This window comes from Theropithecus gelada, chromosome 13 (genome assembly GCF_003255815.1).
Source record: "Theropithecus gelada isolate Dixy chromosome 13, Tgel_1.0, whole genome shotgun sequence".
NCBI lineage: Eukaryota > Metazoa > Chordata > Mammalia > Primates > Cercopithecidae > Theropithecus > Theropithecus gelada.
In genome coordinates, this window is record NC_037681.1 from 62,642,964 (window position 1) to 62,670,862 (window position 27,899).

General features: G+C 40.1%; 1 protein-coding gene across 2 annotated transcripts in view; it reads left to right on the forward strand.

Moving 5' to 3' along the window:
* The first annotated feature begins 537 nt into the window (after nucleotides 1-537).
* The window catches only part of EML4 (echinoderm microtubule associated protein like 4), a 159,042-nt gene continuing 131,680 nt past the window's right edge, over nucleotides 538-27,899 (forward strand). For both annotated transcript variants that reach the window (XM_025405691.1, XM_025405692.1), the window contains exon 1: nucleotides 538-842. In XM_025405691.1, coding sequence (XP_025261476.1) covers nucleotides 818-842 — 25 coding nt within the window. In that variant the 5' untranslated portion in view covers nucleotides 538-817. The remainder of the gene's footprint in view (nucleotides 843-27,899) is intronic.

A 27,899-nucleotide genomic window follows, 5' to 3' on the forward strand; every position in this document is an offset into this window, starting at 1 on the left:
AGGGTTGGGCAAGATGAACTTTTGGGTCATGTCCATCACTAAAATTCTTTGCTTCTGATCTGTCCCAGGCCCTGCGCCTGTGGCAGTGGTGGTATCGAGCTAGTCAAAAAGCTTCGCCCCTATCTGTCCCTCACCCTACCGGGGGAGAGGGAGAACCTCTCCCTCTTGGTTGCTTCTTTAGTGTCCTTGTAGGACCCACGTGGTGGCCATCTCTTGTCGGGGGGGGTCCAGACTTGGCTCTGCGGGCTTCCCAGGGGCTACATGGGGAGAGGATCCTTCATGCATCAGAGTATCCCAGGCTGGAGGCTATGCCTTATCCCCACCTGTCGGAACCAAACCGTGGTCCCCAGGCTTCAGCAGGCCCAATGCGCAGGCGCAACCACCAGCCTGTCGCGAGGCGGACAAACGCCGAGGCCGAGGCAAGGTGAGAGGGCGGGGCTGACAAGACCCCGCCTCCGTGGCGTCACGTGGGAGGCGGAGTCGGAAGTGTGACGGCGTGCGCGGGGCGGGGCTACTGCTGCGCGCGGGCGCGGGGGCGGGGCGCGGCGCGGCGCGGCGCTCGCGGCGGCGGCTGCTGCCTGGGAGGGAGGCCGGGCAGGCGATAGAGCGGCGCCTCTCTCAACCTGACGGGGAAGTGGTCCCGGCGGCCGCGGCTGACTACCCCAGGGCGAACGGACAGACGACGGAGGCAGGAGCCGGGAGCCGAGCCGGGCGACCTAGAGAGCGAGCGGGTCAGGCTCAGCGTCGGCCACTCTGTCGGTCCGCTGAATGAAGTGCCCGCCCCGCTGAGCCCGGAGCCCGGCGCTTTCCCCGCAAGATGGACGGTTTCGCCGGCAGCCTCGGTGAGTACAGCTGGGGAGTTCTGCCTCTTCTGCGAAGGGTGGGAACTTTGTTCTCTCCGCACACAGCCCAGGCCCTGCCCTCCCCCCTGCCCCTCGGGGTGGCCGCGGCTCCACTGCACATGTTCCCTTCGAGGCTGCCGCCCCTTCGCGGACTCCGGTGGACTGAGGGCCCCTCCCCCATGTCCAGCCCTCCTCTGTGCTAGACCCTCCTTTCCTCCCGGAGCCCCTTTCATTGCAGGGCCCTCCAAAGGGGGAACCCCGTCCCTCTCAGGCCCCCCAATAGCTGGCACACCCCTCCCCGTACACTCATGGCTCCCCCCGCTCACTCCCCTTCAGAGTTGGGACACTTCTTCAAATCCAGGCTCCTCGTCAAGGTACAACATTCCACCCCCTTTCCACACACAGAGCTCTCTTTCAGGGTGGGGACAGCCTTTACCCGAACAGAGGCTGCTTTTTAGGGTGGGGACCCTCATTCCCTCTTCAGGAAGGGGGCATCCCCCGCCCCCCAGTCTTCACTTTAAATTTGGAGACTTTTCAGTATTCTTCAGAGTAGTAGGCAACTTCCTTTTCACTCCCTCCACTTCTCTGAGTATTTTGCAGTGGTGGAGAGACCTAGAATCATCGGAGCATCATTCGCTTAATACAGGAAAGGAAGAGGTGCATCTGTGTTGGGGGACCCTCTTTAAGAGTGAAAGCAGAAGTGTTTTCTGGCTCTGCATGCGTGCTGGGGAGAAGTGATTCTGCCCAATGAATCAATAGGAAAGGGGGCCTCTATCAGGGAAGGAAAGGATTCTCCATTTTTGGAAGATGTTGTCTTTGTGGAATGGAGAAAGGGAAGAGGTTGTTAAATAGGCTGAAGTGCCTTTTCAGTGTTCCTTTCACTCAGGTAATCTTCTGGCTAGGAAAGTCACAGCGCCAGGCTAGTATTGACTGCCCTAGAAACTGAGTCTGGAATTACTACTATTCTTCGAGGCCATTGGAATCTAGTGAAAGATTGAGTTCAACTGTTACAATGGTGAGAGAACAGTTTCAGCTTTGGCTGATAACGCAGTTATGTGATACCTACTGCTGGAATTGTATTTTGAGTTCTTTATGTGCAGGTAGCTTGTATTCAGACGCCTTTCTTTTACGTTTCTTGATGATAAGTCTCTACTTGGTTAATGTTCACTGATCAGTGAGCAGTCTGTCCATACATAGGCCGTACTATATCCAGATAATATCGAGATGAGATGGATTTTTAAAATCTAAAGTAAAAAAGTAAGTTAAAGAGCAATGGGCCCATAATAGATATTAAATAGCAAAATCCATAATTTTGGCCTTCTCTTTTTCTTGGGTAGAAAAAATTGTTGTTACAGTGCTTTCAAAGTGGAAATCCTAAAATAGGAGGCAACTGAGTGTTGTGTTACTCGTTCCTCCTCAAAGGCACCTGTTGTCCATTATCTAACCTTTGATGTCTTGTAATTCCTTACTTAGGTTGGGCGCCTTTTAGAGAGACATCCATTTTTCCCTGGTTCTTTTTTAGCTCCATGCGTTGGTTTATTCACAGTAAATGTTGGACCGAAAAACTTCTCCTATATGTCCGCTAAAGGGCTGATCATATACTAAAGTGAAAATTGAGTGTCTTTTTAGGGGATGTTGTGGAGAGCTGTGTTATCTTTGTACTGTATTGGGTCCTCATCCTGTAGGAATGGGGAGATCACTATTCACTTTAACTTCTTTCCTGTTGGTTCTAAAGACTTCTGGAGGGTTTGGTAAAGCTTCATTTTCTGTAAGTGTTTAGAAGGAGTCTTTCTCACCAGTTGGGGCACTTAAGTTTATTTTCAAACATTGGTTATGCTTTGTAATAGCTTTCTTTCTTAACCAGTTCATGAGGCAAGTGATATAAAAGACCGAGAGATGAAGATGAATTGCATTTGGGGCTCACACTTTTCGTAAAGAGCGTCATTGTTGACCCTAATGTTGGATTTAAAAAATTCATTTGATGCCATGCTTTGGGTGGTATGTGATGAGACTTTTCTTTAGATATGGTGTTAATCAGGAGCAGAGGAGATATGCCTATCAGAGGAACCTGCGTCTGCAGAGAGGGAAGGAAATGGTTCCTGGCAGTATTTCTGGAGCTGCTCTTGATGAAGATACTTCTCAGTGGGAGCTCTGTGCTTTCTCTTTCTGTGCCCCTTGTAAGAGTAAAACTAGGCCCCATCTTAATTGAAACCTTAAAGGGGTGGGGGAGGAGTAGTGCTGGTATATTTTACTGGTAGTCTTTAAGCAGAGCTTTGCTCAGCTCTTGCCAAATTTCTTGTTTCTGTTCTCTGCAGTTAATTAGCCTAGAGCTTAGAGTTACATTGATCTTTATTTTATCAGGAGAGCCATGAATATAAAGGCAAGTACTTCTACTCTAGTAGATGTTTAAAAACTTTTTTTTTTTTTTAAACCAAACAAGAATTCAAAACATGTGAAGTTCTTCTGGGGTTACAAGTATTGAAAGCATTTATCCTCAAGGAAGTATGTGTGTATTTCCTTTTACATATTAGATAGGTTCTTGAAAAATGGTGAAAAAACTACATTTTTATAAGCAGAAAAATTGAGTGCTTTATAAACAGAACAATTTTAGAGAAGAGATTATTTAAGAGAATCCTGTGGTGACTCACTTTGGGAAGTGAAAAACTTAAAATTCAGACTGTACCCTTGATTGTTGCATGTTTAGATAAGAAAACCACTGTATTATGTGCATTTTATAAGATGTCTAATGGCAATTAAGACTAGTGTTTTTTAAATCATATGAATGGTAGATGATTGGCCATTTTATAAATGCCACATTGAAGTTACATGGTACTGATTATATTATCTTTGTTTTACGTAAAAAGAACTGAAGAATTCTTTTAATCTCCGCAACTGATAAATTTCAGGCAACTTGGCTGGCAGGTGCTTGTACTCTGGAATTTCCCTTAGGTATTATTAATATATCTTTTAATTCACGAATTATGGCAACTTAAGGCAGCACTGTAGAAACCTTTTTTTTTTTTTTTTTTGTTAAGGAGCGAAAACTACTCAATTACCTTGATGTCTTGCCTCCAAATCACTACGTATAGATACCCATGTGCAAAATATATATACTGTGTATATTTTAAATCTCAGGTCTATGTGCAAAAGTGGGAAACTATTCATACAGCTTTTACCGATTTTTTGTAAGGCAGGGATTGGGTGCATTTCATGCTTAATCTTTTTAGAATCTCTTTCGTAATAGAGGTTTAATTTTAAGACTTTTATCTTGGAATTAACCTAGAGATTAGTCTGTTTGCATTTGAAAGAAACCTTATACCTAACCGTGTCAGCTTTAAATTTTTCTGCCTCAAAAGTTAAACAGCAAAACTTAAAATCTTCCCCCTAAGAAAAATCGTAGTGAATGAAACTGTTGGATTAGGATCTATAAGAAACAGTATTCTGAGTGCAGGATATAAATGTGAACAAGTATAGCAGTATGCTTCAACTTCCGGACTGTTAGTCTTTTTAACATCACATTGTTAGAACTGTGATTTCTCATCACAGATTTAGTCTTGCTTTCTTAAAGGAACAACGCTGTATGTGATTTTCAAATATTAATCTAAAGCATTCCTTATTTACATGAAAATGTTTTTCATGTTATATTTGGAGAGGTTTTTTTAAAACTTTTTTTATTGGTTGCTTGTCTTTTGAAGAGTTCAAGATAGACTTAAGTTATGTAACAGGACATGAGTAGTAACTCTTAAATAGTAGAGCATCTTCACGAGTTAGCTAGAGTATTTTTCAACATGTATATGGATTACCATCGAGTATGGACTAGCACTATGCTAGGTGGTTCTCATGGGAAAGACAAGTAAAAGACATGCTTTTTGCCCTTTAGGAGCTTACTGCCTGGTTTTTAAAATAAGTACCATGACCAGGTACAGTGGCTCACGCCTGTAGTCCCAGCACTGTGGGAAACCGAGGTGGAATGATCGATTGAGCCCAGTAGTTTGAGACCAGCCTGGGCAACATAGCAAGACCCTCTCTCTACAAAAAAACAAAAATAGGCGTAGTGGCATGCACCTGTAACCCCAGCAACTTGGGAGACTGAGGCAGGAGGAGCACTTGAGCACAGGAATTAAAGGTTGCAGTGAGCTACAATAGTGCCACTGCACTCCACTGGGCCACAAAGCAAACCTCTGCCTCTAAAAAAAAATAATAATAAAGTACATACTGTATGTAGAGATGTTTACTATTAAGCGTAAGTACCAGAAATGGGGATGAAGGGAGGAAACACCGTTTAGAATGCTGTGCTGTGTTTCAAGCAGGTAACTTCTGAGAGAACATTTGTTGATTGCTAGATTTATCTCTGTAGAGTTTGGCTTTTTGAAACAATGAAATAATTTATTTAGCAGTTCAAATTCTAGGAAGTCTTTCTCTGTCTTATGTGTAAGTTGGAATAACACGTAGCAAAATATTGTGTTTTATATGTGGGAGTCCATATCTGTAACATGTAAAACTTTAATATTCTTAAGAAATTTTAGAAAAATATTTTGATGTTTAAAATAGATTCTAGTACTTGTATAAAGTTTAGGGGAAGAATTCATCTAGTATTACCTCAGTGTGGAAGATTCCCAGATCTATAGTATATTTCTTTTTGTGTGTGTGTCTGACGGAGTCTTGCTCTGTTTCCCAGGCTGGAATACAATGGTGCAATCTCAACTCACTGCAACTTCTGCCTTCTTGGTTCAGGCGATTCTCCTGCCTCAGCCTCCCGAGTAGCTGGAATTACAGTCGTGTACCCCCAAACCCGGCTAATTTTTGTATTTTTAGTAGAGACAGGGTTTCACCATGTTGGCCAGGCTGGTCTCAAACCCCTGACTTTGGGTGATCCACCCACCTTGACCTCCCAAAGTTCTGGGATTACAAGTGTGAGCCACTGCGCCTGACCCTATAGTATATTTCTATGTCTGTATATGATCTCTTATCCTTTAGCTGTCTTATGCTATTATAATGGCTTAATTTTGCATGCTGTATATGATTTTTAAATATTATTCTAAAGCATTCCTTTACAGTTTACAAAGAGCTTTTACCTCATTTAATCTGCATACTAACCTTGGGAGATAAATTATTATGTTTTTTTTTTTTGGAGACAGAGTCTTGCTCTGTTGCCCAGGCTGAAGTGCAGTGACATGATCTCGGCTCACTGCAACCTTTGCCTGCCAGGTTTAGGCAGTTCTTTGCCTCAGTCTCCCGAGTAGCTGGGATTACAGGTGCCCGCCACCATGCTTGGCTAATTTTTATATTTTTAGTAGAGATGGGTTTCACCATCTTGGCCAGGATGATCTTGAACTCCTAACCTTGTGTGATCCACCCACCTCGGCCTCCCTCACAGGCGTGAGCCACCATGCCTGGCCGAGAGTGTTTGTTTTTGAGATGGAGTCTCACTCTGTTGCCCAGGCTGGAATGCAATGGCACCATTTCAGCTCACCGCAGCCTCTGCCTCGCAGGTTCAAGCGGTTCTCCTGCCTCAAACCTCCCGAGTAGCTGGGATTACAGGCGCTTGCCACCACACCTGGCTAATTTTTTGTATTTTTAATAGAGATGGGGTTTCACTGTGTTAGCCAGGATGGTTGTGATCTCCTGACCTTGTTATTCACCTGCCTAGGCCTTCCAAAGTGCTGTGATCACAGATGTGAGCCATTGCACCTGGCTAAGAATGTGTTATTTTTTTAAAACGTTGAGTCCAGGTTTTTTCTTTTTTTGTATGGTTGGGATTGTTTGTATCTATATTATTTTATTTTATTTTATTTTGTTTTTTTGAGACAAAATTTCTCTCTGTTGCCCAGGCTGGAGTACAGTGTCACAGTTTTCGCTCACTGCAACTTCTGCCTCCCGGATTCAAGCGATTCTTGTGCCTCAGCCTCCCGAGTAGCTGAGATGACAGGTGTGCACCACTGCCCCCACCTAATTTTTGTATTTTTAATAGAGATGAGGTTTCGCCATATTGACCAAGCTGGTCTCGAACTGCTGGCCTCAAGTGATCCATCCACCTCAGCCTCCCAAAGTGCTAGGATTAGAGGTGTGAGTCACCATGCCTAGCCTCATATTATTTTTAAATAAAGGAAAAAAGAATAGAAAAATAAATTATCTTTAGCCCATCTGTACACAGCTGATGTTAATGTGTTGATGTACTTGTTCTTGGTCTTTTTCTGTGTTTAACTTTTTAATAGTTAAAGTCATACTGCAGACATAATTTTGCATTCTGTGTTTTTCATTGGATCCTAACCTTTTTTTTTTCCCCACTTGAACTCAGATTTTTCTGATGGAGTGCAGTGGTCTTTTCTCTACTCAGTTACTGACTCTTGATAATCCTCAGGTACATACCTGAATCTGAACTTTTCTCCTGAATCAGCTTCTTTTCCTTATTTCCCACTGACTGTATCACCTAGTTTGAAATTTCAGAATCGTGTTTGATTCTTTGCCATTTTTGCCTGGGGCATTAGAATCTCTTCTAAGACTTGTCAATTCTTGTCACCTTTTCTCATCCCTTTTGTTTTCCACCGCTGTAGTTCAGGTACTTATTATTCGATGCATGGATTATTGCATGACGTCAAGAATCTCCACCTGTCCAGTTTATTTTGTACAAGGCCCTCAGATTAATCTTCCTAAAGCCATACTTTGATTGTGCCATTCACCCTCTCAGATTGCTTCATTGCCTTGATGACTACATTCAAACACCTTAGCCTCTTAGCCTCTTCTCAAGTCCTCTGTCATCTCTTTCGACTGTCTTACCATGTTCTGACCAAAATGGCCTATTTCTTGTTCCTCAAATTTTCATCTTTTCATCCTGATGACCATTCTCAATACCCTTCTAGGCTCAACTCAAATATTATTTCCTTTGTGAAAATGTTTATTTCTTTTCCGAAGTATTCTTCCTTGAACACTTGATAGGACCACTCTTGGGGTACTTATTGCGAAATGTTTTTTTCTTACAGTTATAAAGTGAAAGTAATTATTACAAATCTTAAAATTGTTATTTCCCTAAGTCAAATTGTTTTTATTTTTATTTATTTATTTTTTTATGAGATGGAGTTTTGCTTTGTTGCCCAGGCTGGAGTGCAGTGGTGTGATCTCAGCTTACTGCAACCTCTGCCTCCTGTGTTCAAGGGTTTCTCCTGCCTCAGCCTCCCGACTAGGTTTGGTATGGCAGGCGTGTGCCACCACACCCGGCTAATTTTTGTATTTTTAGTAGAGATGGGTTTCGTCATGTTGCCCCAGCTGGTCTCGAACTCCTGACCTCAAGTAATCTGCCCGCTGAGGCCTCCCAGAGTGCTGGGGGATTGCAGATACCACACCCACCTAAGCCAAATGTATAAGCCTCTTGAAGGCTGTATTGAAGGTTTTATTGAAGGCTGAAACTCTCATGTGTCTTTGAAGTCTTGAGGTGGAGATTTCATGATCCAGTAAAATGTAGAGTAAAATGTGGAGGAAAAAAATTAGGGACTAGCATATAGTTGATGACTTAACAACCTTCACTTTCATACCTTGTTTTTTTTAAAAGAAATGACACTTGAAGACCAAAAGATTATAATACACAATCTCTGAATAAAAAATTGTAAAATTACTTGAAAAATTAAATATGGGTTACACTTGTTATCCCAACAGTTTGGGAGGCTGAGGCGGGCGGATCACTTGAGCTCAGGAGTTTGAGACCAGCCTGGGCAACATGGTGAGACCCCGTCTCTACCAAAAGTACAAAAAAATTAGCCAGGCATGGTGGTGCACACCTGTGGTCCCAGATAACTTGGGAGGCTGAGCTGGGAGGCTTGCTTGAGCCTAAGAGGTGGGGGTTGCAATGAGCTCAGATCACACCACTGGTCTCTAACCTGGGTGACAGAGTGAGACCCCATCTCAAACAAGCAAGCAAACAAACAACTCACTTTGTTCTTATTTCTCATTTTACGCGAAATGAGTGAAATCTTCTGGACTTTATTGGGAATCCAATAAAGAATTGTGTGCCAGATTCTGGGGTATTATTTTCAAGTACAAGTCATATGCATGACCTATGAATGGTTTTTGAACTCAGTTTAGTAGTGGTCAGGACCAACGTTAGAAAAATGAGACAAGGAAGAGATAATGTAAAATATCAGTACTTCATGTGAGATTGCTTCATGGAACATTTAATATCAGTTATGTATATTTGTCTTAGATTTCAGTGTAAAATTTCTGTTGGTCACAATCAGATGAAAGATACATTTTTAGTGGCTAATCCCTATCTTTGAGAGAATAGGTGGAAAGGTTAACATACATGAAACGGTGGATGAACAATCAGAAGTAATCATGAGTTTGAAAGGTTAACATACATGAAAAGGTGGATGAACAATCAGAAGTAATCATGAGTTGTGGGCTATGTCTTTGATAAGTTTTTAGAGTCTGAATATAATTAGAGTATGTTTAACATCAGTAGGAGCAGAAAGATATTTATTAGTTCTAGAATGAACGTAATTGAGGCAAACTCAGTATGTAAAGAAGTGATTTTATGATATTGGTAGGGCTGGGGTATATTTGCCTTGCAAATCAATTCTTTGCTTTGAAAGAGAATTTTCAGGCCAGGTGGTGTAGCTCACACCTATAATCCTAGCACTTTGTGAGGCCAAGGTAGGAGTATCATTTGAGGCCTGGAGTTCAAGACCAGTCTGGGCAACACAGTGAGACCCTGTCTCTACCAAAAAAACAAAAATTAGCCGAACGTGGTGGCACATACCCAGCTCCTTGGGAGGCTGAGGTGAGAGCATCGCTTGAGCCCAGGAGGTGGAGGCTGCAGTGAGCTATGATCATGCCACTGCATTCCAGCCTGGGCGGCAGAGTGAGCAGCGAGACCCTGTCTCAAGTAAGTAAGAGGATTTTCCTTGTTTGTAGTGTGGTGAGTATCCCCCATGTGATGCTTGTCACGTGAGAAAGCCCTGGGAGCCAAAAATAACTGCAAAAAAAGAGGGTTTACCATATTGCTTTATTTTACTTTTAAGCCAGTCTGATGGAGTTATCTGTGTCTTGACTGGTTCCCCACTTATTTGCTCAAATACATTTTTTCCCCAGGAAGCTGTCCCTGATTAGTACACTCAAACCATTGCACTATAGCACTTCTAAAGTGGAGGGGACTGAGCACTTACACTTAAGGGATCTGGGAGTATAGCCAAAAGTTGAAATCTGTGTAACTTTAAAGTTAATGTGATTGTTTTGCAACAATTATAATAAAGATTTATTCAGACAGGAATCATCAATAGATGCTAAATCTAAGGGGATATTTTGGTGAGGAGCAGGATGTCTGCATGGTCTTAAATTTCTCCCCATATAATGCTTATTACTTGTAAGGGGGGAAAACAGTAACTCAATATGGTGGTGAAATCAGACAACCATATTGTTGTCTTTTTTGCACACATGCACATTGTGTGCATGATCAAAATAAATATTACCAGTGGTTGTTGTTTGTGTCTGCATGTGATACCCTGAAAAGAACACATCACTTATGGTGTTTTTCAGCCATGAATTCATAGCCTGAATCTAATCATGAGGAAATTTTAAACTCCAAATGGGGAACATCCTATTTTTTAAAACGTCGGGGAGCTGGGCTTTTTATTTTTATTTTTTTTAATGTTATAAAGACAAAGTCTGGAAACATTCCAGGCTAAAGAAGACTTAAGAGATATGATAACTAAATGGACTACCTGATTTTAGGGGAAAATATAATAAAGGATATTATTGGATCACTTGGCAAAATTGGAATATGGATGGTAGTAAGTATTGCATTAATGTTTATTGAAGTTGATAACTGTGTTCAGGTTATGTAAGAGAATACTTTTATTCTTAGGAAATACATACCAAAGTTTTTATGGAGAATGATCCATGATGTTTATAACTTATATTCAAATGGTTTAGGAAACAAATGTAATGCATATGTGGGACTTTTTTGTTTTGTTTTGAGATGGAGTCTCGCTCTGTCGCCCAGGCTGGAGTGCAGTGGCGTGATCTCGGCTCACTGCACCCTCTGCCTCCCGGGTTCAAGCGATTATCCTGCCTCAGCCTCCCGAGTAATTGGAATTACAGGCTGATGCCACCATGCCCGGCTAATTTTGTATTTTTAGTAGAGGTAGGGTTTCACTCTGTTGGTCAGGCTGATCTGGAACTCCTGATCCCAAGTGATGCACCCGCCTCAGTCTCCCAAAGTGCTGGGATTACAGGCGTGAGCCACCGCACGTGACCATATGTGTTTTATATATACACACAGATACATGTACATATAGAGGGAGGGAGGGACAGAGAGCATGCATATGTGCATGTGTGTAAATAAAGCCAATGGATGAAATGTTAATAATAGGTTAATTTGGTGAAAGCTATGTGGATAGTCTTTGTACTGTTTTTGTTCTTACAGCTTTTCTGTGAGTTTGGAATAATTTTCAAATGAAAAGTTTAAAAAAATATGAACTGTGCATTATACTTCATAGTATAGCTTTAAAAAAATTTGAAACTATCCTGTCTTCCAGAAAATTCCAGGCAAACCCTTGAGATAAAACTGCGGCTCCAAGAATATGTTCCTTGTGTATATCACGTGGCTTCCTTTTATCCCTAAGCCTCAGTTTGAGAAACATGTCTCTGGGCCAGAGGTAGCTGTGGTTCAGATTTAGCCAACAGACATGTTTTGTTTGGCCCTTTTGAATGTTTTAAAAATTGGGAAATTTCGTATAACAATGTAGATGTTTGGTTTCTATTGAAAAATAGAGTGATCTTGCCACTCTGGGCTTGCATTCCATTCCAGATGGTCTATATATTCACTAAGTGGTGTGCCAGGTATCCTTAGTCCCTACTGCAGCTTGTTTTAGTCATTTCTTTCCTGGCCTCTGTAGACCTATCTTTGCAACCTTTACCTAGCCTAAGAGGTGATGAAAGTGCCTGTCTTCTTTATACTATAACAATTTGAGAACTAAATTGCTAAACAGATGCCCTATCAGCCTCTAACATTTTAGTGTTTATTTCCTGTAAATAAGGCTTTCTCCTACATAACCATCTGCAACCAACAAAATCAGGAAATGTTGATACATTGCTGTCTAATTCTCAGACCCTTCTAGTTTCACTAATTGTCTCAGTAATGTCTTTTATAGCAAAAAGCTCTAGTTCACAATTACATGTTGAATTTAGTTCTCATGTCTCTTTGATATGGAACAGTACCTTAGTCTTCCTTGGGGTTTGTGACCTTGACACTTTGGAAAGTTGCCCTCCAGTTGTTTTGTAGACTGTCCCTAAATTTGATGTTTTTAAATTCAAATTATGCAATTTTGGGAGAAATGCCACAGAAGTGAAGCTATGTTTGTCTCATTGCATCCTATTAGGTGGCACACAGTTTTGATTTATCCCATTACTGGTGATGTCCATTTTGATCACTTGGTGTCTTCTAGATTTGTCCACAATTTTACAGTTTTAATAATTGCAAGATTATTTTTCTTGTTCTACTTGGTAGTTAATAGCTATTTTTTAAAATGCGCTTTGAAACGATGTAACTATTCAGTTCTTCATCAGACCTTCAGTGTATTGGTTTATATCTGTATGGACTCAGGTTTCTTATTTTTATTTTATTTTGTATTTGAGACAGGGTCTCACTCTGTCACCCAGACTGTAGTGCAGTGGTGCGATCGTGGCTCACAGCATCCTCCGCCTCCCAGGCTCAAGCGATTCTCCTGCCTCAGCCTCCTGAATAGCTGGGTTTACAGGTGTGCGCCACTACCACTTGGCTAATTTTTGTATTTTTAGTAGGGATGGGGTTTCACCAGGTTGGCCTGGCTGGTGTCAAACTCCTGACCTCAGATGACCTACCTCAGCATCCCAAAGTGCTGGGATTACAGGCGTGAACCACTGTGCCTGGCCAGGTTTCTTATTTTTTTGATGGGTTATAATCCATTACTGTTTATTTTGATGCTTCAATTGGCCCTGTTTTGGCAAGTAGATGCCCCTCTAAACTGTCTTCTTTGTTTTTTTGCCATGTTCTCATCATTCTTTGTTGACTTTCTTGTGTTGTGACACAATAAGATGATTGAGGTTCGTCTTGTACTCTTTTTGCTCCAGCCCTAGAATCAGCCATTTTGCCAAAGAGCCCTAGTTCTTTTATGGAGAAAGGTATTTAGAAACCAAGCTCTGTGCGCTAGTTGTGTTCAATGCTGCTGGAGTCCTTGTCACAGTAGTTAAAATTAAGGAATATATTTATGTACGTGTGTGTGGCAATATATAGATATAGTTAACAGCTATATTTTTACAACAGCATAGGATTAATTTTAGTTTCCTCCTTTATATTTTTATAATTACTTCCCCAACAGAAACCTGGCTTCCATTATATTTAGCGTATTTATTTATTTGATGAGTCCTCCCATGCACAATCAGTCTCCTGTCTCCACTGGTTTCTACTTCCTTGCCTATTCAGGTTCTGATTGAACCTGTGGTGGGCTGCCTGGTCATCTTGTACTGACATTCTCATCCCACCCAGGGCTCCAGCATCCTATGCCAGGCTGCCTTTCTCATCCACCTGGTTGTTGATACCCTGCACACTAAACTCTGACACCCCATGCTGTGCTGCTCCTCTACCAGAATGACCTCCTTACACACTTGCCTTGCACTGGCTGCCTTGATAGCTTTAGGACTGAACTATGGGGGAAGGGGAGAAGCTTAATCATTTTTAGAGAAAACAGTAGCTCTAATGAAAAAATTGAAAACTGTATCTTTTCCACCAAATATCACAAGCATTTCTTTATTTTATATCACTTCCCAAATCTTGTTTACATGTCTATTAGTCTGCTAGAGCTACCATACGAAATTACTACAGACTGGGTGACTTAAACAACAGAAACATATTTTCTCACGGTTCTGGAAGCTAGAGGTCAGAAATCAGTGTTTTGTCAGGTTTGATTTCTTTTTTTTTTTTTTTTTTTGAGACGGAGTCTCGCGCTGTGTCACCCAGGCTGGAGTGCAGTGGCGCGATCTCGGCTCACTGCAAGCTCCGCCTCCCAGGTTCAGGCCATTCTCCTGCCTCAGCCTCCGAGTAGCTGGGACTACAGGCGCCCGCCACCACGCCCGGCTAGTTTTTTTGTATTTTTAGTAGAGACGGGGTTTCACCGTGTTAGCCAGGATGGTCTCGATCTCCTGACCTCGTGATCCGCCCGCCTCGGCCTCCCAAAGTGCTGGGATTACAGGCTTGAGCCACCGCGCCCGGCCAGGTTTGATTTCTTATAACACCTTTCTCCCTAGCTTGTAGGTTGCCATCTTCTGGGTCCTCGTGTGGCCTTTTCTTTGTGTGCACATATCACTGGTGTCTGTGTGTCCAAATTTCCTCCTCTTTTTTTTGAGACGGAGTCTCGCACTGGCACCCAGGCTGGAGTGCACTGATGCAATCTCGGCTTACTGCAAGCTCCACCTCCCAGGTTCATGCCATTCTCCTGCCTCAGCCTCCCGAGTAGCTGGGACTGCAGACGCCCGCCACCATGCCTGGCTCATTTTTTTGTGTGTGTTTTTAGTAGAGATGGGGTTTCACGGTGTTAGCCAGGATGGTCTCGATCTCCTGACCTCAAGATCCGCTGACCTCGGCCTCCCAAAGTGCTGAGATTACAGGCATGAGCCACTGCGCCCTGCCCAAATTTCCTCTTTTACAAGGATACCAATTGTATTGGATGAGGCCCCCCCACCCCACTGCCCATCTCTACCAAAAGTACAAAAAATTAGCCAGGCATGGTGGTGCATGCCTGTGGTCTCAGGGACTCAGGAGGCTGAGGTGGGGAGATTGCTTGAGCCTGGAAGGTAGAGGTTGCGGTGAACTGAGATCACACCATTGTGCTCCAACCTGGGTGACAGAGTGGTGACTGACGCTAATTATAGCTCCCAGAATGAAAATCTAACGATTTAACAAATATTTGTTAAGTAAATACTGCATGCCAGGCATTGTTTTCATACTGGGAATATGTCAGTGAACAAAACAAAAATCCCTACTCTCATGAAGCTTATATTATTGTGAAGGGAGATAGACAATAAAGAGTTTTAATTAAATTATTCACTCTTAGGAGGTCAGTGGCTTCTGTAAAAACAATTGATGTCTACACTGTTGGTTGTGAGCACATTATCCTTTTTTCTTAGATGTTGGTAATATAACCTGTGTGGGGTATGGTTGGATCAGATTATATAGAAAAGTAATCTTGGGGATACAAAAACAGGTAGTTATAACATTGATAGCTGCCCTAGGGCCACTTTGTTATACATCTTAGTCACTGTATCTGATTTTGATAGGTTTTTGGTATATATATATGTATGTATAAAATACACATGTACGTTTTGCAGGCTTCCATTCTCGGTTCCTTTTTTTAAAAAATCATTTATATTTAAGGTCTTATTATTTACTATGCTACCTTTATGGTTCGACATACATTTCTTTTTATTTTTAGTATTTTTTCTTATTAAAGAATTTGGCTGTATTTCAATAAAATCTTTTTTTTCAGGTTAATTATTATAGGTCACTGTTTATCAATCTGGATTGAGGACCTATATCCAGTTACTAGAGAATTCTCAGGATGCTGGGGAGGTCTTAAAACAGCTGTTTGTGGGTGGTGGTGTTGGTAGAGGCAAAATGTGGGTTGTGTGACCAGGATGAGGTCACCTCTTCCACCTTCTGGCCCTCTTTCTTTCCGGACTTTAACACCTACTTTGGTACTTAAAGCAATCTGGGCTATTTGCTGTGCTCTGAAGAGTTGTTTAGTAGTAGCACCTATAAGATGGTGTTAAATGTTTTTTGAATGAGTCTGTGTCACAGCAACAAAGAAAGAGTTGTTTTCAGTAGTTTGAAAACCATTGGTATGGTTTTTATCTCATTGTATTCTTACTTAACCTGCATATGGCCACCAGATTATTTATTCTAACACACCATTTTCATTGTCACTCCCTGTTTTAAGAGCTTTCATCTCAAGTTTCTGTGAGATAAACTCTAGTATGGTGTCCAAGTTGTCCTGCCACCTGGCTCTCTCCTACCTTTCCAGCTTCACCTGTTACCACGGCCCCTACATGGATTCCCTCTGTATCCCTTTTCTTGCTTAGTTTTTTGTTAACTGGTTTCTTTTTATACCATTATTTATTTAATATCTTTCCTTTCTCTTACTAATTCCTGTTTATCCAAAGTAGTTTAAGTCCACCTCTTCTTTTGACCACTTTAATCCACAGGAATTTTCTCTCCCATTTTCTGAAATCTAGCACATTTGATTTTACTTACAGAGATCAATCATATATTTGCCTTATGTTGTTAAGTCATATATAGCCCTTTAAGTATTTCATGTTGTCTCTTCAATTAGGCAATACATTTCTTAAGGACAAGAATGTGTTTTATAGTAGGTTGAATGTATTGCCTTTTGAGTGGTAACTGCTCTCGTATCTAGTGCCTAACTGCTTTGGCCGATGGGAAAAACCATAGGATCAGTGGATTGATATAATTCTCTTTAACTTTTTGTTTTTATATAATCTAGTTTTCTGTCCTTTGTGCAATGATATATCTGTGACATATTGGCAAAATCATTTTTCCTGGAATAATATAATACCTGAGCATATATTAATTTTTTTTTTTCATTTTATAAAGAAACTGAGTTGAAGAGAGGGAAAATGACTTGCTCAGGATTATGGGTTGACAAACTACCACCTTCTGGCCAGTCTGGTCTCTTTTGCATTCTGTCTGAGAAAATGGTTTGTACATTTTTAAGTAGTTGAAAAATAAAAAGAATATTGTGACACATGAAAATTATATGAAATTCAAATTTCAATATCCATAAATAAAATTGTGTTGGAACCAGCCATACTCGTTTACTTAGGGGATTGTCTGTAACTACTGTCACGTGACAGTGGCAGAGTAGAGTAGTTGTAACAGAGACCGAATGGCGTGCAGAGCCTAAAAATCTCTGCTGTCTGGTTTTTTATAGAAAAAAGTTTTCAGCGCTTGCTTAAGGTTGAAACTTGTTCAGCCTTGGCTTAAGGTTGAGCCATGATTTAATTCTAGGCAGTTAGAGAGCCTTCTTTATAGTCTCCTGAACATAGCATGGGGTCTTTGGGGAACTACTAAGTAAATATTAATAATTGAATATAGAGATGAGAGATGAAGGCAGGAGAGGACCATATCACTGATTATCTTCAGTGTCATGCTGAAGAGTTTGGCTTTGGGCCTGAAGGTGATGGGGGGGCCACTAAAGGACTTGTAATCAAGTTTGGATTTTAGAAAGTTTAGTCTGCTGGTACTGGGGAGAATGAATTGGAGCAGACAATATTGAAAATGGGAATATCAGTGTGGAGTTTTTGCAGTAATCTAGGAGAGACATGAAAGGGGTCTGAAACAGGTCTTCCCTCTTTTCTTCAGTTGGATAGGAGATACGGACAGATTTAAAATTAGAGGAAAATCTATAAGACTCTCTTATGAATCAGGCATTTTAAGCATATAATTTTAAGTGTTCATAGTAACTCTGAAATATCATTATTTTTTAATACCAAGTAAAAAGGCCCCCAAAAGCTATTGAGAATTAAATTGCTAAACGGATGCCTCATCACCCTCTAACATTTTAGAGTTTATTTCCTGTAAATAAGGCTTTCTCCTGCATAATCATACTACAAGCAACAAAATCAGGAAATGTTGATACATTACTGTCTAATTCTCAGACCCATTCTAGTTTCACTAAGTGGGATAACTGGAGTGTGATCTTTAAAAAGTCTATGCTTGTTTTACTGAACTTTGCTATGTCTGTTTTTACCTGGGAATAATGCTAGCTACCTACTTCGGATTGAATCACTTTTCCTATTTTCCAAATAGCTTATAATTGCCACAGAAAAATACATAGCCAAAATAACTAAGGAGATCCTAAACTACGTTACTATATACTTTTATTTCCCTGTATTAAGCACAGGGAAACACAAGTTCATTCTGGATCCACAATGAATTTGATTTTTGACTTTTTGAAAGTCCTTAATTTACATTTGAAAAAAAAATCTTTAACTGTAAGGTAAATATTTTTAATGCCTTAACTTGACAAACTTGCTGTATACCCTAGGGTAGATTATGGAATTTGAAAAACAACAGATGAGATAAAGACACATTCCTAAGAGATGTATGAGAAAGTGTTTTTAGAGCAGGCTTTTGAGAATCATTTTCTTTTCTTTGCTTATTAATCTCTTCCTACCTCACATCACTGACATTTTGTTTTAACCCTGGATAAGGTAGTTAGCTATTTCTGTCAGACTTCATTGGACTTACTTAAAACTGGGTATACTCTGCTCCTTTGGGGATTTGTCTGTCATTTTTGTTATCAAATGCATTCTCAATAGCAAATTTTCACAGTCCTTTGTTTTAAAACAACATTAGAGCATTTCGTATCTTGGTTTTAGTGAAAGAGTAGAACTACAGAGTAGTTTTCAGATTTCTAAATTTTTAAATCCATTTTATTGAGCTGTCTTTTACGTATAATAAAATGACAATTTTAGGAGTACAATGGGTCTTAGTTTATATCATTGTGTATTCACTACTACAATCAAGATATAGAACATTTTTGTTACCCAAAAAATTCTCTCATGCCTCTTTGTAGTCAGTCCCTTCCCTCTACCTCCAATTCTTGGCAACTGCTGATCTGCTTTTTTCCATTATTTATATATTTATATTTATATATATATATATATATATATTTTTTTTTTTTTTTTTTTTTTTTTTTGAGACAAGGTCTCACTCTGTTGCCCAGGCTGGAGTGCAGTGGCAGGATCTCAGTTCACTGTAACGTCCAATTCCCAGGCTCAAGTGATCCTCTCACTTCAGCCTTCCAAGTAACTGGACTATAGGCACACACTGCTGTGCCTGGCTATTTTTTTTTTGTATTTTTTGTAGAAATGGGGTTTTGCCATGTGGCCCAGGCTCATCTTGAACTCTGGGCTCAAGTGATCTGCCTGCTTCAGCTTCCCAAAGTTCTGGGATTACAGGGGTAAGCCACCACATCCAGTGTATTTTGTCTTTTCTAGAATTTCACATGACTGGGATCTTACAATCTGTGGTCTTTTTTGTGCTTTTTACTTAGCATATTGCTTTAGCGATTCATCCATGTTGTTTGTTTCACTAGTTCATTCCTTTTTATTGCTGAGTAATATTTCTTTGTGTGAATATACCACACTTAGTTTATTCAGTAGATGATGGACATTTCAGTTGCTATTAGTTTTGGCTGTTATGAATAAAGCTGCAGTGAACATTTGCATATACATCTCCTTTCAGACCCTAGCAACCATGAATCTGTTTTCTTTATGAATTTGCCTATTTGGTGCTCATTTTTTAAAAAAAAGAATTGCCTTAATTTTTGAGAGTATTTTATATGCTTTGGATACAAGTCCTATATAAAAAATGTGGTTTGCAAATATTTTCTCCCAGTCTGTGGCTTGCCTTTTCATAAATTAACAGTCTTTAGAAGAGTGAAAGTTTTTTAGTTTGATGAAATTCATTTATCAGTTTATTTTAATGTTCAACTTATTTTTTTCTTTTATAGTTTATACTTTTTGTGTCCTGCTTAAGGAATTTTCACCTAACCCAAGGTCATAAAGATTCTTATTATTTCTTAGTTTTTGCTCTTATTTTTAGGTCGATGATCTCTGTAGAGTTAATTTTTGTATAGGGTATGAGGTCAAGGTTCATTTATTTGCACACTGATGATTTTTGTTCCAGCACAATTGAACTAATTGAAAAGATTGGCCTTTTTCCATTAAATTACCTTGGCACCTTTGCTGAAAATCAACAGACCACGTATGTGTAGATGAAGTTCTGCATTCTGTATTCTGGTATGTCAATCTATGTTTGTCACTAAGCAAATATCACATTGTCTTAATTACTATAGCTGCATAGTAAAGATTTCAATTAAAATTTTTATATATTTGAAAAACAATGTAGAGGAAATGGAAAATAATGTAGAGGATCTTCTGGGCTCAAGTGATCGTCCCACTCACCTCGCAGAGTAGCTGGGACTACAGGTGCACACCACCCTGCCTGGCTAATTTTTGTATTTTTTTGTGTTGAGAAGGGTTTTTGCCATATTGCCCAGGCTGGTCTCAAACTCCTGGGCTCAAACGATCCGCCAGTCTCACCCTCTCAAAGTGCTGGGATTATAAGCCGTGAACCACTGCTCCTGGGTACTTATATTTTAGAGTTTACTTTTAAAATTACTTTTTTTTTTTTTTTTTGAGACAGAGTCTTGCTTTGTCACCCAGGCTGGAGTGCAGTGGTGTGATGTTGGCTTACTGCAGCCTCTGTCTTCTGTGTTAGCCTCCCGAGTAGCAGAGATTACAGGCACCTGCACCATGCCTGGCTAATTTTTTGTATTTTTAGTAGAGACGGAGTTTCACCATGTTGGCCAGGTTGGTCTCGAACTCCTGACCTCAGGTGACCTGCCCACCTTGGCTTCTCGTAGAACTGGGATTTACAGGCATGAACCACCATGCCCAGCCTACTTTTAAAATTACTTTCAGGGGCCAAGCATGGTGGCTCACACCTGTAATCCCAGCGCTTTGGGAGTCGGAGGCAGGAGGATTGCTTGAACCCTGGTAGGCAGCATTATTCCCAGGTAAAAATAGACATAGCAAAGTTCAGTAAAAAGAGCATGGACTTTTTAAAGTTCAAACTCCAGTTATCCCACTTTTAGCTTTTCTGAGCCTTTTTGTTTGTTTTAAATTTTTTAAGAGTTGGGATTTCGCCTTGTTGCCTAGGCTGGTCTCAAACTCCTGGACTCAAGCCATCCTCCCTATTCGGCCTCCCAAAGTGCTGGTATTACAGGCATGAGCCACCATGACCAGCCATGAGCCTTATTTTTAAAACAGTGATAATATTTCAGAGTTACTATGGGGAGCACCTGAGATTTTATTCATGAAGTGTCTGATTCATAAGAGAGCCTTGTTGATTTTTCCTTTTTAATTTTAAATCTGTCCGTATCTCCTATCCCACCACCCAGGGAAGGGAGGAGGAGACCTGTTTCAGGCCCTTATCATGTCTCTCCTAGATTGAGTTCAAGACCAGCCTGGGCTACCTAGCATGACCATGTCTCTACTAGAAAGAAAATTAGTGAGCCAGGCGTGGTGGTGCGTACCTGCCGTCCCTGTTACTTGGGAGGCCAAGACAAGAGGGTTGCATGAGTCCAGTAGTTCAAGGTGGCAATGAGCGATGATCTTGTTACTGCACTCCAGGTTCTGTGACACAGCGAGAACCTGTCTCAAATAAATAAATAATAAAATTACCTTCAAAAACATGATCTCCTTAATTCACTAACAATCTTAGGAGTTAGAACAGACATTAATATCTGTATTTTATAAATGAGGAAACTATAAGGTTTAAGAGGGCTGATTTGAGATCATACGGTTAGTGTGATAAAGCACTGAAACCCAAGTCATGACTTTCAAAATACGGTGCTTTCCACTACATGATACTAATTTCATTTGCTGTTGTTCTCTCATGTTGAATATTGAAGAATGAGTGTTTTATGAATAATTCAATCTCAAAATTTTATTTAATTATATAGCTACATGAAGACAGCTAATCCATTTCCTTGGTTACTAACAGCATGAGACATACTAAGAAGTCAAAATTCCCAATCTGAAATGCAAAGAGGAAAAAAAAAAGTCATCAAAATTAGGCTTTTTTTTTTTTTAGGTGGTGGTGGTTTACAACCAGAAGAGGTGCTTATAATTTGATTTTAAATTTAGGAATGCAGGGAAGAGGCAAGATTTGTTAAAAGAAAGCAGAAATATTTCTTGAAAAACTTATTTTAAGAATTAAAGATGCTCTTGTCAGGATGATAGAACTTAAGCTTTAGACTATTTGAGTGTGTATGTGTTATCTATATTCTCTTCTGTTGACAGACCTTCTATTCTTTGCAACCTTAAGTCCCTTTCCTCCCATTTCCTCCTCCTGCTGAGCCCCCCGACAATGTCAGGTCATAGTTAGGAGGTTCTTGCAGGAGTAGAATGGTGACTAGAGTTTGAGTAGTGATGGCAAAAGAAACGGTAGGGTTTGAAATATATTTTGAGGGGCCTATGGATGTGCTTGATGAACGGATGTAAGGGATGAAGAAAACGAATGAATCACGGATAACTCCTAGTTTTTCAGCTTGATCAACTTGGTAGTACTATTTACTGATGTGGGGAAGACTTAGATGAATTAGATGAGCTATACAGTGAATGAAGGGAAATCAGAAGCTATTTTTTTTAAGTTTTGTTTTCATAAAAAGTAATATCACATCTCAGACATTGGAAAGGTAGAGACTAGATGAAATTACTTATGATCCTGACTTCCTGACAAAATAATTTTAAGTGTTTTGGTGTGTATCTTTATAGTCTTGTGTAGTGGTTGGCAACCTTTCTGTAAAGGCAGCTGCTTAACTCTGTTGTAGCATGAAAGCAGCCATATAAACAATATGTAAACAAATGAGTGTACTTGTGTTCCAGTAAAGCTTTGTTTATGGACATTGAAATTTGAACTTAATGTAATTTTCACATATCGCAAAAAAATTCTTTTACTCATTTTTTTTCCCCAAACATTAAAAAATGCAAAAACCATTCTTTGTGTGCAGGCCACCCAAAACAGTTGGCAGGCCAGATTTGGCTGTCTAGCCAGTTTGCAGGCCCCAGGTCTCGTGCATTTGTTTTATGGTTACAGTCATTATCTTACATTGAATTTTATTACCTACCTTTTCTACTTTATATATGTGCATACTTTTTAAATTGAAAGACAAAGTGATTGCATTTGTTGAATAGTAGGCCCTGATAAACTTAGTTTACAGAGTGCCTTTATTTTCATTAATTTTTAAATTCTTAGAATAACCGTGGGAAGTGTGTGTCATGCTTAATATAAAGTAAAATATGTATTATGTACATAATTGAGGGTCAGATATACATTATCATTAGATCTCTGTCTCTTCCATTTCTCTCTATATGTTGGCTTTATTCTCCGAAATGATGTTTCCCCAGCAGCAGTGGTCATGGCTACCGGTAGCTCTGGAACAATATCCTCAAAGTTTCCCTCCCTCAACACTAGTTTAAGAAATTCTAAGGCAGGACTTTGGTCCTGTTACATCAAAATTTCATCCCACTGTTAATCATTATGTGTTGAAAGGGCAGGGTCACATAGGAAGATAAGAGTTCTCATTTAGAACCAACGTTTAGAAAAATAGAAGGGAGAGTACGTAGTTTCTCAGATGAAGGATAGGGTAGTGTGGACATGGCCACTGGGGGAATTGTGAGTTAGCCACCCCAAATTGTGTCTGTTGACATTGTTTGATATTGATTTAATTTTATGCTCTTGTCATTTACCTGTTTGTATTATACTCAGTTCTCTTTGCCATTGCCACTTTATGTTTTATCACCACCTCAAATTGAATTTTAAAAATCCCTAGTTTTGCTGGACATCGTGGCCCACACCTGTAATCCCAACACTTTGGGAGGCCAAGGCGGGTGGATCACCTGAGGTCAGGAGTTCGAGACCAGCCTGACTGACATGGAGAAACCCCATCTCTACTAAAAATACAAAATTAGCCAGGCGTGGTGGCACATGCCTGTAATCCCAGCTACTCGGGAGGCCAAAGCAGGAGAAACGTTTGAACCTGGGAGGTGGAGGTTGTGGTGAGCCAAGATCGCACCATTGCACTCCAGCCTGGGCAATAAGAGCAAAACTCTGTCTCAAAAAAAAACAAAAAACAAAAAAAAAAACCCTTGTTTTGAATGTCATTTCCCCAAGAGTCTAGGTCTTATACCTCAGTGAAAATTATTCTTTTATTTGTTTCTGTTTTTTTTTTTTTTTTTTTTTTTGAGGTGTAGTCTTGCTCCTCTGTTGCCCACATTGGAGTGCAGTGGCACAATCTTGGTGCTTAACTGCAATCTCTGCCTACTGGCTTCAAGAGCTTCTCCTCCCTCAGCCTCTCGAGTAGCTGGGATTGCAGGCACCCACCACCATGCTTGGCTAATTTTTATATTTTTAGCAAAGACGGTGTTTCAGCCAGGCGAGGTGGCTCACGCCTGTAATTCCAGCACTTTGGAAGGCCGAGGTGGGCGGATCACGAGGTCAGGAGATTGAGACCATCCTGACTAACAGAGTGAAACCCCACCTCTACTAAAAATACAAAAAATTAGCCGGGTGTGGTGGCGGGCGCCTGTAGTTCCAGCTACTGGGGAGGCTGAGGCAGGAGAATGGCATGAACCCAGGAGGCGGAGCTTGCAGTGAGCCCAGATCGCCCCACTGCACTCCAGCCTGGACAACAGAGCAAGACTCTGTCTCCAAAAAAAAAAAAAAAAAAGGGGCGGCGTTTCACCATGTTGGCCAGACTGGTCTTGAGCTCCTGACCTCGAGTGATCCACCTGCCTCAGCCTCCCAAAGTACTGGGATTACAGGCATGAGCCACCGTGCCCAGCCTACTGTTTTCTTTTTAAAAGACCATATTCTGACCACTCCAGTCCCTTAAATACTAGAGTTCTTTTATGACAAAAATCTTGGTCATCTCCTGCCTCTTTGATTATAATATGAAGAGCTAGATGAGAAATAGATGAGCATCATTTGGAAACCCCAGACATTAAAGTATGAATATATTTTGCTAGAATAACTGGCTCCCACTAGGATTCAAAAACCCAGAAAAACAGTGAGAAATGAAGCAGTTGCTCTTTTCTGAGTTTTCAGAACAATTGATTCCACTATCATGATTTTCACTTTTCTGTGAGACCCTGAGATTCTTGGTGCATCTGCAGAAAGCATTTAGGGTTTTGCTAATCTGAAGGAGTGGTTGGTGAAACTCAAGTATAGGGTATGTCAGGGAGGCAGTGGAAACTGGCATGTTTGTCTGGTTGGCTCCATTTGGCCAAACCTTAGTCTTTAGCGGCAGTACAATATGCTTCATAGTAAATAACAGTCATATACCACATATGAGGGTACTTCCATACGATTTTAATACCGTATTTTACTGTACCTTTTCTGTGCTTAGATACATACCATTGTGTTACCATTTCCTACAGTATTCGGTGCAGTAATATGCTATACCAGTTTGTAGCCTAGGAGCAATAGGTATACTGTATAGCCTAGGTCTGTAGTAGGCTATACCATCTAGGTTTGTGTAAGTACCTTCTTTGATTTTGCAGAATGAAATTGCCTATGATGTATTTATCAGAACTGACACATGTCTGTACTGTAAAATGTGCATGTAATTTATTCTGCTGAAGGAAAAATTAGTAGAAGGTGGTTTTCAGATGAAGAATAAAAAGAGGAAAAGCATTTAGAATGGTGTCTGCTGTGAAATTGTTTAGACTGACAGTGGAAAATGTCTTAGCAAAGAAGTTGCTGTTGCAATTTTATTTCTTAAGACCAAACCCAATCTGATGCGATAATGAGAACTAAAATGATTTAAATTCCTTTAAATTTTGACCTTTTTCATTTCTGAGATTTCTTAAAGGGACATTGTTGCTATATTTTGCTTTTAAGTTTTCACTTTTGTCATTTATTGAAATCATTGTAGGTGTTCTTTTTTTTTTTTTTTTCTTTTTCCTTTTTTTAATGAAGTGGGATCTTGGTATGTCACCTAGGCTGGAGTGCAGCAGCACAATCATGGCTCACTGCAGCCTTGACCTCCTGGGCTCAAGCAGTCTTCCTGCTTCAGACTCCTGGGTAGCTGGGACTACAGGCATGCACCACCATACCTCGCTAGTATTTTTATTTTTCGTAGAGACGGGATCTCGCTATGTTGCCTTTACTGTCTGGAACTCCTGGGCTCAAGTGATCGTCTCCCTTTGGCCTCCCAGAGTGCTGGGATTACAGGCCTGAGACACTGTGCCTGATCTACAGTCTTATTTTAAAATGTGTTAACATTACTTTATTGTGAAATAGTTGTAGAATTTCCCTTTTACCATTTTTAGGGTAATACATTTTTGCTTATTTTAAATTTTATTAATCATTGTTTTTATAGCCTATATAAATATACTAAAAAAGATAGTCATCATAAACTTTTAATGTATAATGTTAATGGTTTATTTGAAATGGGATATCCTGTGGTGTTTGGTTAAGGAAATCAAGTCCTTTTAAATAAGATTAGGCAAAGCATATTTGTATATTTTTCAGTTATTTTCTTTATATTTCTTTTCTTTTCTTTTTTTGTATCTAGTCCTGAATCCTGAATCCAGATCTTTATTTTTCACTTCTCTTTTTTTTTTTTTTTTGCGCTGGATAATTTATATCATTGTTGACTTGTACTATGGAAACAAATTTTTTGTCAGAAAATATTCTGTGAATATTTTCCCCTACATTGTGGCTTGCCTAGTTACTTTTTAAATGATATCTTTTGATTGAGTAGGACTTTTTAATTTACCTTTTTTATTTCTTTTTTTTTTTTTTTTTTTTTTTTTTTTTTTTTTGAGACGGAGTCTCGCTGTGTCTCCCAGGCTGGAGTGCAGTGGCGTGATCTCAGCTCACTGCAAGCTCCGCCTCCCAGGTTCACGCCATTCTCCCGCCTCAGCCTCCCAAGTAGCTGAGACTACAGGCGCCCGCCACCACGCCCGGCTAGTTTTTTGTATTTTTAGTAGAGACGGGGTTTCACCATGTTAGCCAGGATAGTCTTGATCTCCTGACCTCGTGATCCACCCGCCTCGGCCTCCCAAAGTGCTGGGATTACAGGTTTGAGCCACCGCGCCTGGCCCTTTTTTTTTTTTTTTTAAGACAAGGTCTTGCTCTGTTGCCCAGGCAGTAGCTCATGTGGTGCCCAACCTCCACCTCTTAGGCTCAAGCGATCCTCTCACCTCAGCCTCCCAAGTAGCTGGGACTACTGATGTGCACCACCATGCCCAGCTTATTTTTGTATTTTTTGTAGAGATGGGATTTTCACCATGTTGCCCAGTCTTGTCTCGAACTCCTGGGCTCAAGCGATCCACTTGTCTCAGCTCCCAAAGTGCTGGGATTACAGGAGTGAGCACGGCCTGGCAGGGATCTTTAATCTTGATGGTCTGATTTATCATTTGTTCTTTAGGGCTTTGGCTTTTAGGTCTATGTTCTACCTTAGATTAATTTCTGTGTATGGTGTAAGATAAGAGTTAAAAATTATTTTTTTTCTTATAAATATCCTTATAAACAGTAACAAACAACATTGTTTGACAAAGACTGCTTTATTTCCAAATTAGGTAATCAGTATTACATGATAAAATTATTCTTTCAAAGTAGTTGCATGGTTAGCTAGCTCATTGGTTACAGAAGCTATATTTTTTAGGTCAGAATTATGGGTTTATGCCTTCAGGATCCAGTTAACTTGGCCTTGTTTTGTGGCCATGGAATGTATTTCTCCTAACTTGCTTTAGTCATTTGTTAGATTGGTTTCATTGCAAGTAAGAGGGTATATGATAACTTCATTATGCTACCAGGTAAAACATTAGAGCATATGCCTTACATGACTATTAACTAATTTAATTTTGAGTGAAAGGAGTGAAAGAGATTATATTACTACATTTTAAGGATACAGTATTCATAGTATTATGATGTTTAATGTATCATACTCAGTTTTTATGCCATACTAAAATAAGCAATAATACATTGATTTTAGTAAACATTAGGAAATAGTTTTTCAGAGTTTTGTATAGAGTGGGAAATGTAGATCTGACACTGTGAAGTCCATTTGTTGGGTTTTGTGGGTAAACGATGCTAAGTGTAAAAATTCAAGACATAGGAAAATTTAAAATGTACGTTTGCATATGCTTGTGCCAATATATAGACCATTCCATAAACCCAATTATTGGCTTACATTTCTGAGATACCAGCATTAAACATGAGTTATCTTTTAAGAGGCTGAATTTGAATTATATTACTCTGTTAGGATTTGTACCAGCTTTTGGTTAATCATTATCTTGTTGATTATATTTGGTTCACGATGACTCATTTTTCAAGGAGCTTTATTGCAGCATTACATATTTACTACAGGAAGCCTGGATGGAAATGGAGCATCAGGTTATTGGAGATTTTTTTCTCCAATCTTTATTGCACCAAGT